The 15,511-nt window shown below is 36.9% G+C and overlaps 1 protein-coding gene across 8 annotated transcripts in view; it reads right to left on the bottom strand.

Annotated features, from left to right (window-relative positions):
- The window catches only part of ARHGAP32 (Rho GTPase activating protein 32), a 363,679-nt gene that overhangs the window by 198,118 nt on the left and 150,050 nt on the right, over positions 1–15,511 (bottom strand). For 7 of the 8 annotated variants that reach the window (XM_043990499.1, XM_043990500.1, XM_043990501.1 and 4 more), the window contains exons 3-5: positions 6,850–6,938; positions 6,240–6,281; positions 5,761–5,845 (exon numbers count right to left, since the gene is read on the bottom strand). In XM_043990499.1, coding sequence (XP_043846434.1) covers positions 5,761–5,845; positions 6,240–6,281; positions 6,850–6,938 — 216 coding nt within the window. The remainder of the gene's footprint in view (positions 1–5,760; positions 5,846–6,239; positions 6,282–6,849; positions 6,939–15,511) is intronic. The other variant, XM_043990497.1, reaches the window with a different exon arrangement.

Below are 15,511 nucleotides of genomic sequence, written 5' to 3'. Positions count from 1 at the left end.
AATATATATATGTAGATATATTAAAAATTGCAAAACTGACACAAGATAATTACAACTTAGAGAGATACCAGTTAGAGGGATCAAATAATACTTCACAGGGAAAACAGGGTTTGATTTGAGGCTTTAGAAATCTAAGAATTCCAAAAAAGGCAGAAGTAGAGATAGAATGCATTCAAGGAACAGCTAGTACAAAGTCGTGAAAATGAGATGTAGTCTCTGTGTGAGGAATAGCAAAGACAATCTGGCTGGATTACACTATAGAGAAAGGACCCAGTAATATATAATAAGGTTGAATGGAAAACCAAGTTATGAAATGATTTAAATGCCAAATAGAGGCATTGGTATTTGCTTCTAGGAGTATTAAAAAGTAACTGTAGTTTCTTCAGCAGGGGAATAATAGAATGAAATATGTGCTTTAGGAAAATGACTGTCGGGGGCAGCTAGGTAGCGCAGTGGATAAAGCACTGGCCTTGGATTCAGGAGGACCTGAGCTCAAATCCAGCCTCAGACACTTGACACTTAACTAGCTGTGTGACCCTGGGCAAGTCACTTAACCCTCAGTGCCCTGCCCCCACCCCCAACAAAAAAAAAGGAAAATGACTGTGGCAGGTAGGTGGACGAAATGGATAGAGGAGAAATAAGAAGAAGAGAAGCCAATCATGAGGTTATTACAATGTTTTATGTGAAAGCTAATAAAGGTCTTAACTAGGATGATATGACCATAAGATAACAAAAGAGGGTATATCTCAGAAATATTGTGGAAGTAGAAATGACAAGAATAGGCAAATTTTTAGATATGTGGAGTAAGGAAAATTTTTGAGTTAAAGATGTCAAAGAATTTGTGAACCTGGGTTTCCAGAACCATAGTGGTCTGCTGGACCAAAAATATCAGGAATTTTAGAAGAGCAGAGAGTTTGTAATAAAAGATAAGATGTTTGGAACATGTTGAGTTTGAAATATCTATGTGGCATACCATTCAAAATGTCCAAAAGTCAGTGGATATGTACCTCTAGCTGGAGGGAGAGACAGGAACTGGAAATATATATATATACACACACATATACATATACATATACATATATATATACATATACATATATATATATATATACACACACACACATATATACATATACGTATATATACACATACACACACATAGAAATATATAACTATATATACATATAGAGAATATATGCATATATAAGTATGTACATCTACACACACAATAAACATACTGATGAAAATTAAACCAATAAGATCTGATGGGGTCACCAAAAGAGTATAGAGAGAGGAATAAAAGAGGGCTTAAGACACAATCGTGAAGTACATCTGCTGATAAGGAGTGTGACAGAGGTGACATAGCAAAGGAATGAGATGGGTTCAGAAAGGTAAAAGGAAAATAAGGGCAGCAGCCTCATAAAACCACAGACCGAATATAGAGGAAGAAATTGTTCAGTCATGTTGAATGCTGAAAAGCAGTTAGAATAGAGAAAAGGCTATCAGATACACCAATTAAGAGATCATTAGATTTAGAAGAAAATTAGTTAACTTAGAAAATATCTTTGCACAAAGGCGTTTTGCTAAGGTATCATTTCTAAGATATGTAAGGAACATATTCAATTGCCTAAGAATAAAAGTCATTCCCCAATTGACAAATAGTGAAAGAATATGGATTGCAAGCTTTCAGAGGAAGAAATCCATGCTCTATGCAGCCATATGGAAAAAAAATGTTCTGAATCACCAACTAGAGAAATACAAATTAAAGCAACTCTGAGATTCTACCTTACAGCCATCAAATTGGCAAAGTTGACAAAAAGGAAGAAGGAGAAGGGATGGAGAGGTTGTAGGAAAATAGGCACTGTTAAGTGATTTGGTCCAGACACTGTGGAAGGCAATTTGGAACCTTGTCCAAAACAGTTACAAAACTTCTTGTGTGCTCATAGTACTAGGCCTGTATGGCAAAGAGATCAAAAGCAATGGAAAAAAGTCTATATGTACAAAAATATTTATAGCAACTCTTTTTGTAATGGCAAAGAACAGGAAACTAGGGGTGCGGGGGGTTCCCATGAATCCCAATGGTTAAACAAAAATATTGTCTGTGAATGGAATGAAATATTATTGTACATGAAATGAAGATGGTTTGAGAAAAAGCTGAGAATACCTTATGAACTGAAATGATACTGTAAGTGAACAGGATCAGAACTTATACTCTAATATCAATATTGCAAAAATAACAATTCTGAAATAGTTAAGAAATCTACTCAATACAATGATCAAACAGGATCCCAGAGGATTGATAGTGAGTAATGCTGCCACCTCCTGACAGAGAAGTGAACTAAGAAAATGGCAAATGTGGGAATCTGTCTTAACTTGATTATACTTACTTATTATGAGGGTTTTGTGTGTCTTTTTGTTTTTTCTCAGGGACCAGATGGGTGGGAGGGGAAAAATGCTTAATATTTGAAAAAATCCATAAAAAACTTAAAATATATTTTTGTTAAAAGACATCACTGGCAACTTTAGAAAGAGCAATTTCAGTTCTGGTATGAAGTCAGAATACAGATTGTAAACAGTTTAAAGAGAGGAGAAATAGTAAGGCACCAAATCAAAAACAGTTCCCCCTCCTCCCCAGATGTATGGTTGAGTAAGGGAGGAAAAATAAAAGATTACAGCTTGAGGGTATGATCAGTTCATCAGAGGGTATTTTTAAAATGAGAGAGATTTGGGCATATTTGTAAGGTTTAAGGGAAAAGTGTGTGTATTTGTAAATGCGTGCATGTGTGGAGGTGTGTGTGAGTGGGTGTGGGTGTGGGTGTGGGTGTGGGTGTGGGTGTGGGTGTGGGTGGGTGTGTAGATTAAAGATAAGTGAGAGAGAGAGGGAAAAATGGTCAATTTGCTAGAGAAATGAGAAGAGATTTTCTTAAGGGTATAAGTAGGTTGTCAAAGTGCAACTGCTAAAACACAGGTCTGATCATGCCAGCAGGTTCCAATGGCTCCCTTTGCTTCTAGGATCATATAAAGTTCTCTGTTTGACATTTAAAGATCTTTACAACCTGGCTCCAACTTACATTTCCAGTCTTATACATTATTTCACTGCACATCAGTCAAACTGGCTTTTGTTGCTATTCTTCACACAATGCATCATCTCTCATCTCCATGTTTTTATATGTCTTCCATGGCTAGTATGTAATTTCCCCCCATCTCCTCCTCTTAGAATCTCTAGTTTCCTTCAAATATCAAATTATTTCCTTCTTCATGTAGCCTTTCCTGAGTCCTCATATCTACTTGGGACATATACCAAAAAGTTTAACTTCAATGATTTGCATTTATTTTGTCTAGCACCAACCACACAGGACTATTGGAGGTAGAGCATTTTGCAAATCTTAGAGTGGCAAATAAATGGTGTTGTATGTCCATTTATATGCTTACATATTTCCTTCTACATGTAAGGAAGGCAGGGACTGTTTGGCATATTTCTGAATTCCCAAAACACAGGACAAGGCTTTCTACATGACAGGAATTTAATAAATGTTGACTAATTCATACTGTGTATTTAAGTTATTTATAAGTGATTAGAGTGCTATTATTTCCTTTAAGAAACTTTACTTTTACTGTTTTTATAAGTAGGACTGGCTTCTCTCTCTCTCTTTTTTTTTTAGCGAGGCAATTGGGGTTAAGTGACTTGCCCAGAGTCACACAGCTAGTAAGTGTCAAATGTCTGAGGCCAGATTTGAACTCAGGTCCTCCTGAATCCAGGGCTGGTGCTCTATCCACTGCACCATCTAGCTGCCCCCCCGCCTTTTTTTGGCTTCTCTTTTCTACTTTGTATTTATTTCAGTTTCAATGAAGAAAGCCTCAGCAGGAAGGAGTATGGGAGATGACTATATTACCAGGCCAGATTAGTTCATGAGGTATCTATTTAAATAATACATTTTAAGGGGCAGCTAGATGGCACAGTAGATAAAGCACTGGACCCAGATTCAGGAGGTCCTGAGTTCAAATCCGATCCCAGACACTTGACACGTACTAGCTGTGTGACCCTGGGCACGTCAACCCTCACTGCCCCATATACATACATACATACATTTTAACTATATCCCAAATAAACCAAACTATATAGCTACTGTGTTCTTATATGTCTTGCATGGGGAAGAATACCCAACCCTAAACACCTATATTGGTTTCTATGCAAAGTAAATCCTCTACCTTGGACACATAAGAAACATATATCATAGAGAACCTAACTACACAAGTTCTACTTGAAGAATTATTGAGAGTAAGTGATTCCATTTTCTTTCTCACGGACCTTTACTACTCATGGATCTTTACTAACATGGCATATGGAATAAATACCACACAAAAAGGAATTACTTATACATTCCTCTACTGCACTCTGATAACAGCCTATGCTTACTGTATTTAGGAAAAGATTAAGCTGAGACAGATAAAAGAATAATACTTAAAAGCAAAAGATAGGTTATTTTTTTTTACCAATACTTAAGAAGAATTATTCTCTTAACAAAACAAAACTATTAAAAACATAACTATACTTCCTGACAATAAAAATAGATTTAAGAAGTGTTCAGATCAATTCCTGGGTGCTTAAATTTATAAATGTAGTCAAAGTTGCAGAAGAAAACTATAACACTCTACCATAAAACAACCTTTGGTGCCAGTATTTCTGATAGAATATTAGGACTGGTTGATCCACTGGTTTGCCCCTAAATGGACTGTCTTTTGTTCTCAAGAATACAAATAATTTAAGATATAAAATAAACAACTTTAAATTTTACCAAAAAAAAAAGTCACTGCCATAAAATAGCCTATAAAATAGCCAAATCTTAAAATGCTTCCCCGAAAACTATAATGAAAAAAAAATTTTGTTCTTTTCAAGAATTCTAAACAGTTCTCTCTGTAGGTTTTGCCTGCTTCAGCAAACAACTGAGAATAAGTCTAATCATACCAAACATGATGATAAACAAGGACTATTTTCAGGCAACAACAACAGTTGTGAATTTTGCTTGTAACAATACAGAGGAAATTACATATAGCATCTACCTTAACTATTCCGTTACATGGATAACAATATAATCAATTTGACTTCACCTGACATCTGACTATACCCCCCCACCACCCCCACCACCCCCCCGTCCATGGCCCTTTGACATCTGAAATACTGGTTCTGAAAAGGTTCCGGAGAAGTGATGGGGATAAGCAAAAGGCAATTCACTATTAATTCAAATGCCTATGGGCCAGAAGAAATAAGCAGGGCCAAGGACTTCTGGCATACCCTTCACTTGCCAGCTCCCGCAGACTTTTCTCTCAAAAAGGGGAAGCATATTAAAAGTGAACAACTATGAAATGTTAGTATGTCTCCATTCTGGGTCAACTGAAGGAAGAACTGACTGGAAATCATGAGTCTTAAAAGCCAAAGACTGTTGGCATATCCCTTTTCTTTGTAGCTTCAGGCAGAATTTCCATGCCAGTAGCTCCACACAGTTATATACATTTCATTTAAAATCTTTTACTTATCCATCAAAGTCATCACTCCCCAATGTTCAGCATCTCTATATTTTTAATCATTCGTATTCCACTTAATACTTGATGCCTAAGGATTCCCAGTTTAAGTACAATCTGAAAGAATAGCAATCTTTTTGCATATCCAAAAAATAAACCAATGGAAAAAACAGTGCTTCCAAGTTAAGCCACACTTTTATAAAAACTTAGCTCAGCACAAAAGACACATTTCAAACTCACCTGTATGCTGCCAAATTCCACATTCTCATAATGGAAATGTGCACATTCTGCCATCTTTGGAAAGTGACCTTTAGCAAAGGGCAACCTAAAACACATGAAAAGAAATGAGTAAGAAATAAGTTCCTGAATAGCCACAGACTAGCGAGTCTAATAAGAAAATTATACTGTATTTGAGAGCTTTCACATGTGCACGCACACATGCACACACATGCACACGCGCACGCACACACACACACACACACACACACACACACCCGGGTGATTCACTGAAACAAAAAAAGCAGTCAATTTCAGTATAATGGGCAAAAAAACAAAAACAAAAGAAAAAACAGCATTCCTATAGGCTCTAAACCAACATACAAAATCAATGCTCACAGGAAAGCATAATTTTAAGAAAACTACCAAGACTCATTTGTGAACAACCAGTTTATAACTGGTAGCATATAAATAAGGTCAAACATATAAAATCACAATTTTACCTGTGAATGTTGTCACAGCCCATAAGTCCAGGATTGGTGGATCTAAGAGTGCAGAATGAACATTTTATCCTTCAGCTTTTTCAATTCCTGAAGCTGAAACCTAACTATTGACATAGCCACTTTCTATCCCAAGAGAAAGGTTTGACCCCCACAGGCTATTGAGCTTAAAGCCTATACAACCAACTATAAATATTATATACAGATAGTTGATAGAGACTTCTTGCTTCTCCAAGGCAAAAATATATAAAACAATCTAATCATTCCATCCTAGAATGTAAAGCTAATTTTTCTAAGAACATCAAAGATGAATAAAATGGGGTTCACCAGAATTTGAACCTTCCTTCTTTTAGATGGAGAGCCAATGCTACACGATGTTTTAAAAACAGAATTAGCATAAGTGTTTGTAAACTCAAGTATCAGCTTGGCTTTTGATTCAACAACCTAAATCTACAGACCAACTCTCCCTCAGCAGTACCAAAATAAGCCCTATAAAAATGGCTAAAAGTACAGACAGTTAAGTCTATGGAGCAAAGAAATCAAATGAAAAAAATTAGGCAGCTAAAAGAATTAATTAGTAAAAGTGACTTAAAACCTTGGAAAAACTGCTTACTTTTTCACATGTTTAACTTTCATACTTGCTGTACTGCCACATGTCTTAAGAGGTTCTCCCGGAATATCTGGGACATCTGCTCCTCTTGCCTAAAGAATAAAAGGAAAGAACAAAAGATTTGTAAACATCTTGATAGGAAAATAACTTAAAACAGCAGCATGGGGTTATTTCAGTAGTTGCCAGACTGCATTATAGAAACAGGAAAATAGAGGAGAAATATTTGACTTTGACCATGAAAAATGAAGAAAGCTCTCAGGTGAACTGTTCTGAGGTTTCAGATTCCTCAAATCAAGACTAAAGTTGTACTTGCTCAATATGAGTCTTGTACAGGTACCACAGAAGGAGTTTCCATGGCAGCGTGACTACTTCTTCAAAAGCTTCAGTATTACCTTAAAATTACAAAAAAACATTAGAGCAGGACTTAAGGAAAGGTCACATGGCAGCATACCTAAATAATTTAATTTGGGTATAATGGAAAATAATGGGTCAATACAGTAACAATTATAGTTTACATTAGTTAAATACTTATATAACAAGGACAGTACTAAGTACTTAAGATTAAAAAAAAAAAAATGACGGTCTCTGTCCTCAGGAACTCTACCTTCTCCTAGTTCAAATAGCACATTTGGGAGAATAGTGGCCAGGGAAGAGATTTTTGGTCCTGGGAGTCATGGGAATGGTGACTACCTACATGGAACAAGCCTTTTCTAGCAATGATAGTAATGATTTAATTACAATGTGTACGGTTAAGTGAGAGTGTAGTGCGTGGAGGAGAGTGACTATGCAATGAAAAGGGCAAATAGTAAGATGACTCCAGGCAGATTGGATGGAGTGGATGGAAAGAATGATCTAATCTGAGACTACCTAGGGTATAGTGAGCAAGTGAGTCTATACTCACTCCCTCACATATCAAAACAGCTAGCTCGAGGGTGTGAGTTATAAGCCAGGAGTGTGTCTTTTGGAGGTCCAGTCCTGAGGATTCATTCCAAATAAGAAGAATCTGGACAGTGGAAAGGTAGATGACAAGATGACCAGGTTGAACAGTCTTCTTTTTAAAAATATTATTGTGTGACAAAAAATACTTTTATTGTTGTTGTTTTGGTTTGGTTTTCTGCAGGGCAATAAGGGGTTAAGTGACTTGCCCAGGGTCACACAGCTAGTAAGTGTCAAGTGTCTGAGGCCGAATTTGAACTCAGGTCCTCCTGAATCCAGGGCCAGTGCTTTAACCACTGAGCCACCTAGCTGCCCCCCAAAATAGTTCTTACAAAAACACTTTCTAATTCATTTAGGATAAGGGAAAAGGATTAGAGGATTTAGAGCTAGAAGGGAAGCACAAAATCACATAATAAAACCTCCTCAGTTTACAGAGGAGGAGGGAGAGGTCTAGAGAAGTAAATGACATGTGTTGGAAATCTTCTCAAACATATTAACCCCCCAGTTCCTTTGTCTATCATGATATTCAAAGTGCCATTTCCATTTGCACTGATGGTTCTCTACACCTACAATTATCTCCCTCCCAACCTCCAAATTAGAATCCCTCCTTTAAAATTTTTTAAATTCTTTTAGGATCCTTCCTTTAAGACAGCTCAAATACCACCTCCTCCGGAAGACCTTTTCAGACCCTCTTGCTACTAGTATCTACCCAATAAAATTATCTTCCATCAACTCAGCATTTAAGTCATATTGATGAGAGATTTATTGTTACTTATGGTTGCCTCTCTCATCAGAATACATACTCCTTTAGGGGAAGGACTTTTTCCTTTCTTTTTTTTGGTTTTTTTTTTTTGCTTTTTGTTGATATCCCTAGATCTTAGTATAATGCCTGAAATATGAGTTAAATATAGTGAGCTTAGTAAATGTTGATTAATTCAACTACTAATGAATTTCTCCTCCATTCAAAGAAAACTATACATAAAGACAGTCACAACCTTGATCTTGCATTCACTCACATCTATTCTACTTCTCTACCCAAGAATTGGAAAATTCCATTAACCAATCATCATATCCATCATTACAAATTTCCCTATGCAATAGCCCTCCCAAACCCACTCCATTTTCTCAGTATGACATATGCAGTGACTATTTCTGGACCTATCAGCCCACAGATAGTAAGAGGGTCAAACAACTGGTCAGACGGAGATTACAGGGATCTCTTTGCTAGTATTTTGGGGCAGGAGTCTGTTGCTTTGCCCATACTTGGCCAGGCTGTAGTCCTGGGGGGAGTCCCAGGGTGAGGAGGACTAGCACACCAGAGCTTGCAGCTGCAGTAGAGGAGGACCATCCTCACAGTTCTAGGGCAGAAAAGAGTGCTTGCGGTCACTCACAGACCAGAGCACAGACCAGGAGGTAGTTAACACACCTCTTCTTAGATCATACCACCTTGGAAGAACCATAAACCTACAGATCCCTAGAATTATATCTGAAAATAACTACACAAAACCCCTGAACCTTGGGGCAGTGCACCCTCCACCCAGGAAGCAAAGCCCCATTTTAGCAAAGAGTGAAAACTCAAGAAATAGGCTAGGAAAATGAGCAAACCACAGGAAAAAATTCTGACCATAGAAAGTTACTATGGTGACAAGGAAGATCAAAACACACACTCAAAAAAGATAATAAAGTCAAAATTCCTACATCCAAAGCCTCCAAGAAAAATATGAATTGCTATCAGGCCATGGGAGAGCTCAAAAAGGGTTTTGAAAATCAAGAGAGGTAGAGGAAAACTTGGGGAGAGAAATAAGTGTAATACAAGAAAACTATGAAAAAAAGAGTCAACAACTTGCTAAAGGAGAAACAAAATTTCACTGAAGGAAAAAACTCCTTGAGGAATAGAATTGGCCAAATGGAAAAGAAGGTACAGAAATTAACTGAATAAAAGAACTCCCTATAAAGTAAAATTGGGGGAGGCAGAGGCAAGATGGCAGAGAGAAGCCAAGAAGTTGCCTGAGTTCTCACGAGTTTCCCTCAAAAACAACATTAAATCAAGCTTCTAAGCAGACTCCAGAAATATAGAATCTACAGAAAGACAGAGACAATCTTCTTACTTGAGATAGAGACTTTAGGAAAGGTCTGTCTCACTTGGGCAAAAGGGGAAGGTAGCTCAGCACAGCGCGGCACACCACAGAGGGGTTCTGGGCAGGTAAGCAGGAGGCTCCTAAATATAGCATAAATAAGTCACTGAGGCCCCACTGGTCCTGACTCAGATGGCTGGTGGCACAACAGGCCATTTGTGAGACCCACCATCCCTGGCTGGGAGGGAAAACTGCCAGCTAGAGAACCACCTAAAGGACAGGCAAAACTTAGCCAAGCCATCCCAACACAGGGAACAAGCCCAGGGAGGTGAGGAATTGAAAAGCCACAGAGGCCTCAGAACAAAAAAATCAGTGGCCTGGCCCCTATCACCCAGCACAAGAAGCTTGAAACAGTGACCCCTGCACCCCAGGAGCAAATCTCAACTTTATAAGTTTAAAAATAGGCTACAATATGAGTAAGAAACAAAAAAGGACCCTTACCATTAACAGCTTCTATAGTGAAAGGGAAGACCAAAACACAAACTCAGATAAATTTGTCAAAATGCCTACAAGTGAAGCCTCAAGTGGGAAGATGATCTGGTCTCAAGACCAAAAAGCCTTCTTGGAAGAGCTCAAAAAGGCTTTTAAAAATCAAATGAGAGAGGTAGAAGAAAAAATGGGGGGAAAAAGAAAAGTAAAATTGGCCAGGTAGAAGGGAAGGTGCAAGAACTCACTGAAGAAAATAATTTCTTAAATACTGGAATTTAACAGGTGGAGGCTAGTGACTTTGTGAGAAATCAAGAAACAATCAAACAAAACCAAAAGAATGAAAAAATTCAAGACAATGTGAAATATCTCAGTGGAAAAACCACTGACCCACAAAATAGATCCAGGAGAGATAATTTGAAAATTATTAGACTACCTGAAAGCCATGATCAAAAAAAGAGGCTAGACATCATCTTCCAAGAAGCTGTCAAGGAAAACTGCCCTGAGATTCTAGAACCAGAGGGTAAAATAGAAATTGGATCACCTCCTGAAAGAGATCCCAAAATGAAAACTCCCAGGAATATTATAGTCAAATTCCAGAGCTCCCAAGTCAAGAAGAAAATACTACAAGCAGTCAGAAAGAAAAAATTCAAGTATTGTGGAGACACAGTAAAGATAACACAAGATTTAGCAACTTCTACATTAAAGGATCAGAGGTCTTGGAATATTATATTCTAGAGGGAAAGGAACTAGGATTACAACCAAGAATCACCTACCCAGCAAAACTGAGTATAATCCTCCAGGGGGGAAAACAGAACTTCAATGAACAAGAGGACTTTCAGGCATTCTTGATGAAAAGACCTGAGCTGAATAGAAAATTTGACTTTTAAATATAAGACTCAAAAGAAGCATAAAAAGAAAAACAGGAAAAGGAAATCATAAGGGATTTTAAAAGGTTAAACTGTTTACCTTCCTACCTGGGAAGATGATACTTGTAAGTCATAAGAACTTTCTCAATATTAGGGCAGTTGGAGGGCACAGGTATGAATTGAATACGAAGGGATGATATCTAAAATAAAATTAAGGGGTGAGAGAAGAATGCACTGGGAGAAAGGAAGAGGTGCAATGGGGTAAATTATCTCACATAAAAGAAGCAAGAAAAAGCTTATACAGTGGAGGGGAAGATGGAGTTGTGAGGGAGTGAGTGAACTTTACTCCCATCAGAATTGGCTCAAAGAAGGAATAACATATGCACTCAATTGGGTAGAGAAATCTATCTTACCCTGAAGGAAAGTAGGAGGATAGAAGAAGGGGGAGGGAGTAGATAGAAGGGAAAGCAGATTGGGGGAGGTGGTAGTCAAAAGCAAAACACTTTTGAGGAGGAACAAGGTAGAAAGAGAAAATAGAATAAATGGGGAAGAAAGGATGGAGAGAAATAAAGTTATCAAGAGTAATTGTGGGAAAAAAATTTTGAAGAAGTTTCTCTGAATACAGTCATTTCCCAGTTGATAAATGATCAAGATATGAACACTTTTCATATGAAGTAATCAAAGCTATCTGCAGCCATATTGGGGGGGGGGATGGTCTAACTGACTATTGATTGGAAAGATGAAAATAAAAACAATCCAGGTGTACTACCTCATACCTATTAGATTGCCTAACAGGACAAAAAACGTAAAATGACAAATATTGGAAGGGATATGGGGAAATGAGACATTAATGCACTGTTGGTAGAGCTGTAAACTGAGTCAACCATTCTGTAGAGAAATTTGGAACTATACCCACAGGACTAAAAAGCCATAAACACCCTATGACCTAGCAATGCCACTAATAGGTCTGTATTCAAAAAGAGATTTTTAAGAAAAAGGAAAATGGCTTATGTGTACAAAAATATTTATAGCAGCTCTTTTCTGGTGACAAAAAAATGGAAATTGAGGGGATGTTCATCAACTGGGGAATAGCTTAGCAAATTGTAGTATGTGATTATGATGGAATACTATTGTGCTATAAGAAATGATGAGCACGATGCTCTGAGAAAAACCTAGAAAGGCTTACATGAGCTGATGTAAATTGAAATGTCCTGTGTACAAAGTAACAGCAATACTGTAAAAATGATCAGCTATGAATGACTTAGTTATCCTCAGCAATACAACAATCCAAGAGAACTCTGAAGGACTTGTGAAAAATGCTATCCATCCCCAGAGAAAGAACTAATGGTGTCTGAATGAAAGATTGAAGCATAACTTTTTATACTTGCTGTATGTTACTTGAGTTTTTTGTCTTGTTTTCTTTTACAACATGACTAATATGGAAACATTTTACATGACTGCACATGAATAACCTACATGGAATTGCTTGCCTTCTAAAAAAGGGGTAGGGAAGAATTTGGAACTCAAAGTGTTAAAAATGAATGTTAAAAGTTGTTTTTACATGTAATTGGGGGAAATAAAATACTAAATACATTTTTTTTTTAAATTCAAAGGGGCAGCTAAATGGCACAGTGGATAAAACACTGGCCCTGGATTCAGGAGGTCCTATGTTCAAATTTGGCCTCAGACACTTGACACTTACTAGCTGTGTGACCCTCATTGCCAAACAAAACAACAACAAAAACCAACTCCAAAACAAATTTTAAAAAAATCAAGACTAGAAGGCTGAGTGAAGAGCTTTGAGTACAACAGGACTTCATATATAATCCTAAAGGTAACTGTTGTTGTTCATTCTTTGTTGTCAAAAAGGACATCATGGGGTTAATAGCTTCACTTGTGCATGAATCAGATTTAAGTGAGGTAGAGTTGTACAGAGTCACTGGCCTCACTCTTTCTTCCAGAGAACTTTAGTTCAGGCATCATGACTTTGTCTTGCTAGAGGTAAGAGGGAACCACTGGAATGTCTTGAGTAGCAATGTGACAAGATCAGAATTGTACTTGAAGAAAATCATTCTGGTCATTAAGTGAAGGTTAAAATAAAATGGGGAGAGATATAAGGTAAGGAGACAAACCTGAAGAATATTGCAAAGGTCATATAGTTTAGAAAAACTGTCTGTAATCCAGGTCTTTCTATTAGACTACCTGCACCTTTTAAGAAAAATGCATTAAAGTGTTATTCAAACTATGAACAGTAGAGTGCAGCAGTTCCAAATGAAAATATTAATGAAATGAAAAACAAATTCTAATACCAAAGGCTGGACATTAAGTCACTTCCTTTATGTAGGTAAGTATTGTAAGGTCTATAAGCCATCTGGATTCCTCACACAGAGATTTGCTGCCAAGACAGTAAGTCTAAAAGATAAAAATGTGTGTTCACACTTCTCTGAGGAAAATAGCCACAGTTTCAGGGATGACTAAAGGAATAAATGAAGAAAATAAGAAAGCATAATCAATTAGTAAATTCTTTAAAAGAACTTGCTCATTAAACTAGTACATCATAAGGAATATCCATGCTGGAAAAAAATCAGTCTTTTCAATTAAAGTGTTCTTAAAATTTTCTCATTTACTATAACTTCCTTTTAACATTAATCTTTTCACTAAGCAGGTTTATTTTTCTTTCTAACTATGCCACTACTCTCTATGGAAAATGCATTTCCCATGAGTTTCTATTTCTCTAATTTATAAGTGATGTCTATGTAGAATGTAATATTTTTCCTTAGCACCTTTAAAAACATTATAAATGTAATAAAAATACAAATATTACCAATTAAATGTGCTTTGTAACTATTTAAAATTAAATTAATTAATTTGAATACTTTTTATTAACTTCCTACATAAATCTATCAGAATGCTTTGTCTACTCATTTTTACTTTTACTTTTGAACAGATATAGCATATACTTTGTTATCTTGTTTAGTTTGTAGTATATTAAAGGAATGGATGTTTAAAATCTAGCGTAACCACCATAGTAACTCTCTGATCCAAAATATTAATGCTATCCTGATTGGACTCTTTAAGATTATAAACCAAAAGCGATTACTACTTTTCCAACGGAAATGAAACTCTATCAGTAGTCATTCAGAAATGGATAGCAGCCACCCTTCTTGCCAATGATCAGATGATGAAGGCTGGCAAATCATCCCAGTAGGCTTATTTACAGTGAGACCCACCAGAGGGTGGTCATTAATGAATCAATTTTAATTTAGAAAAGAGCCTTTCATGAAGTGCCACAGGGATCTTTCATCGGCCCTGTGATGCAGTTTTATCTATGATACTGATGAACACAAAATGTCGTACTTATCATTATCAGATGAGGCAAAGCTGAGAGGGATAAGTAATGATGCACTGAACTGAAAAAGACTGAAGCTTCACATTTGCAATAAAAAATAAATTGCACAAGTACAGAATGGGAGGTTTGGCTAAACAACAATCCTTATGAAAATTATATAGGAGATTGAGTGGAGTGACAGCTCAGTGAGGCAACAGCATGACATGGCATAAAACTTAAAAGGTGGGCTGTATAAAGGAAGCAGAGTTCTCAAGACAAAGAAGATAAAAGACCTACTGCACTAAGCCAGGCCATATTTGCAGTACTATGTTCATTATTCCATACATTTTTGGAAAGACTACAAGTGGAACACTGAAAATAAGTGCAGAACCAGAATAGTGAGAGGAATGGAAAACATGCCACACAGAAAGTAGCTGAAGGAATGAAGGCCATTAAGCCTGCAAAAGAAAAGATAGAGGGCAGGGGGTTTGGGGAGGTAGAATATGATGCTGTCTCCAAGTACTTGAGATGCTGTTATGTGGAAATGGAAGAACTAGGAGTAACAAGTGACAGCTGTAGAGAAGCAAACTTAAACATAAGAAAAAGCTTTCTAACAAAAAGAGCTATTCAAAAGAGGAAAGACTGCCTCAGAAGGTATTAGTCTCTCATTCATTGGTGGTCTGCAACTGTTCAACAACTAGAGAAGGGAGTCTCAGTTAGATATAGATTTAAGTTGATATCCTCTTAAAGTCCTTTCCAGCTTTAAGATTCTGATTCTATGAAATACTTTAAAATCATCCTGATTTAATAAAATTTCCTTCTAGTACCAATTCTTCCATTAATCATAGATACATCTCAGGGCACACTGTCTCTTCTGAAGATGGATATAATAACTCCTATGTTTTTCTGTATGAAAGTTCTCTCTACATTCCCTTCCAAGCTGGTTGCATCAGCTCCCATGGATTAAATTA

This window comes from Dromiciops gliroides, chromosome 3, assembly GCF_019393635.1.
Source record: "Dromiciops gliroides isolate mDroGli1 chromosome 3, mDroGli1.pri, whole genome shotgun sequence".
NCBI classification, from domain to species: Eukaryota; Metazoa; Chordata; class Mammalia; order Microbiotheria; family Microbiotheriidae; genus Dromiciops; species Dromiciops gliroides.
Note: the sequence above shows the minus strand (reverse complement) of the source record. Positions and strands in the feature narration are given on the sequence as shown.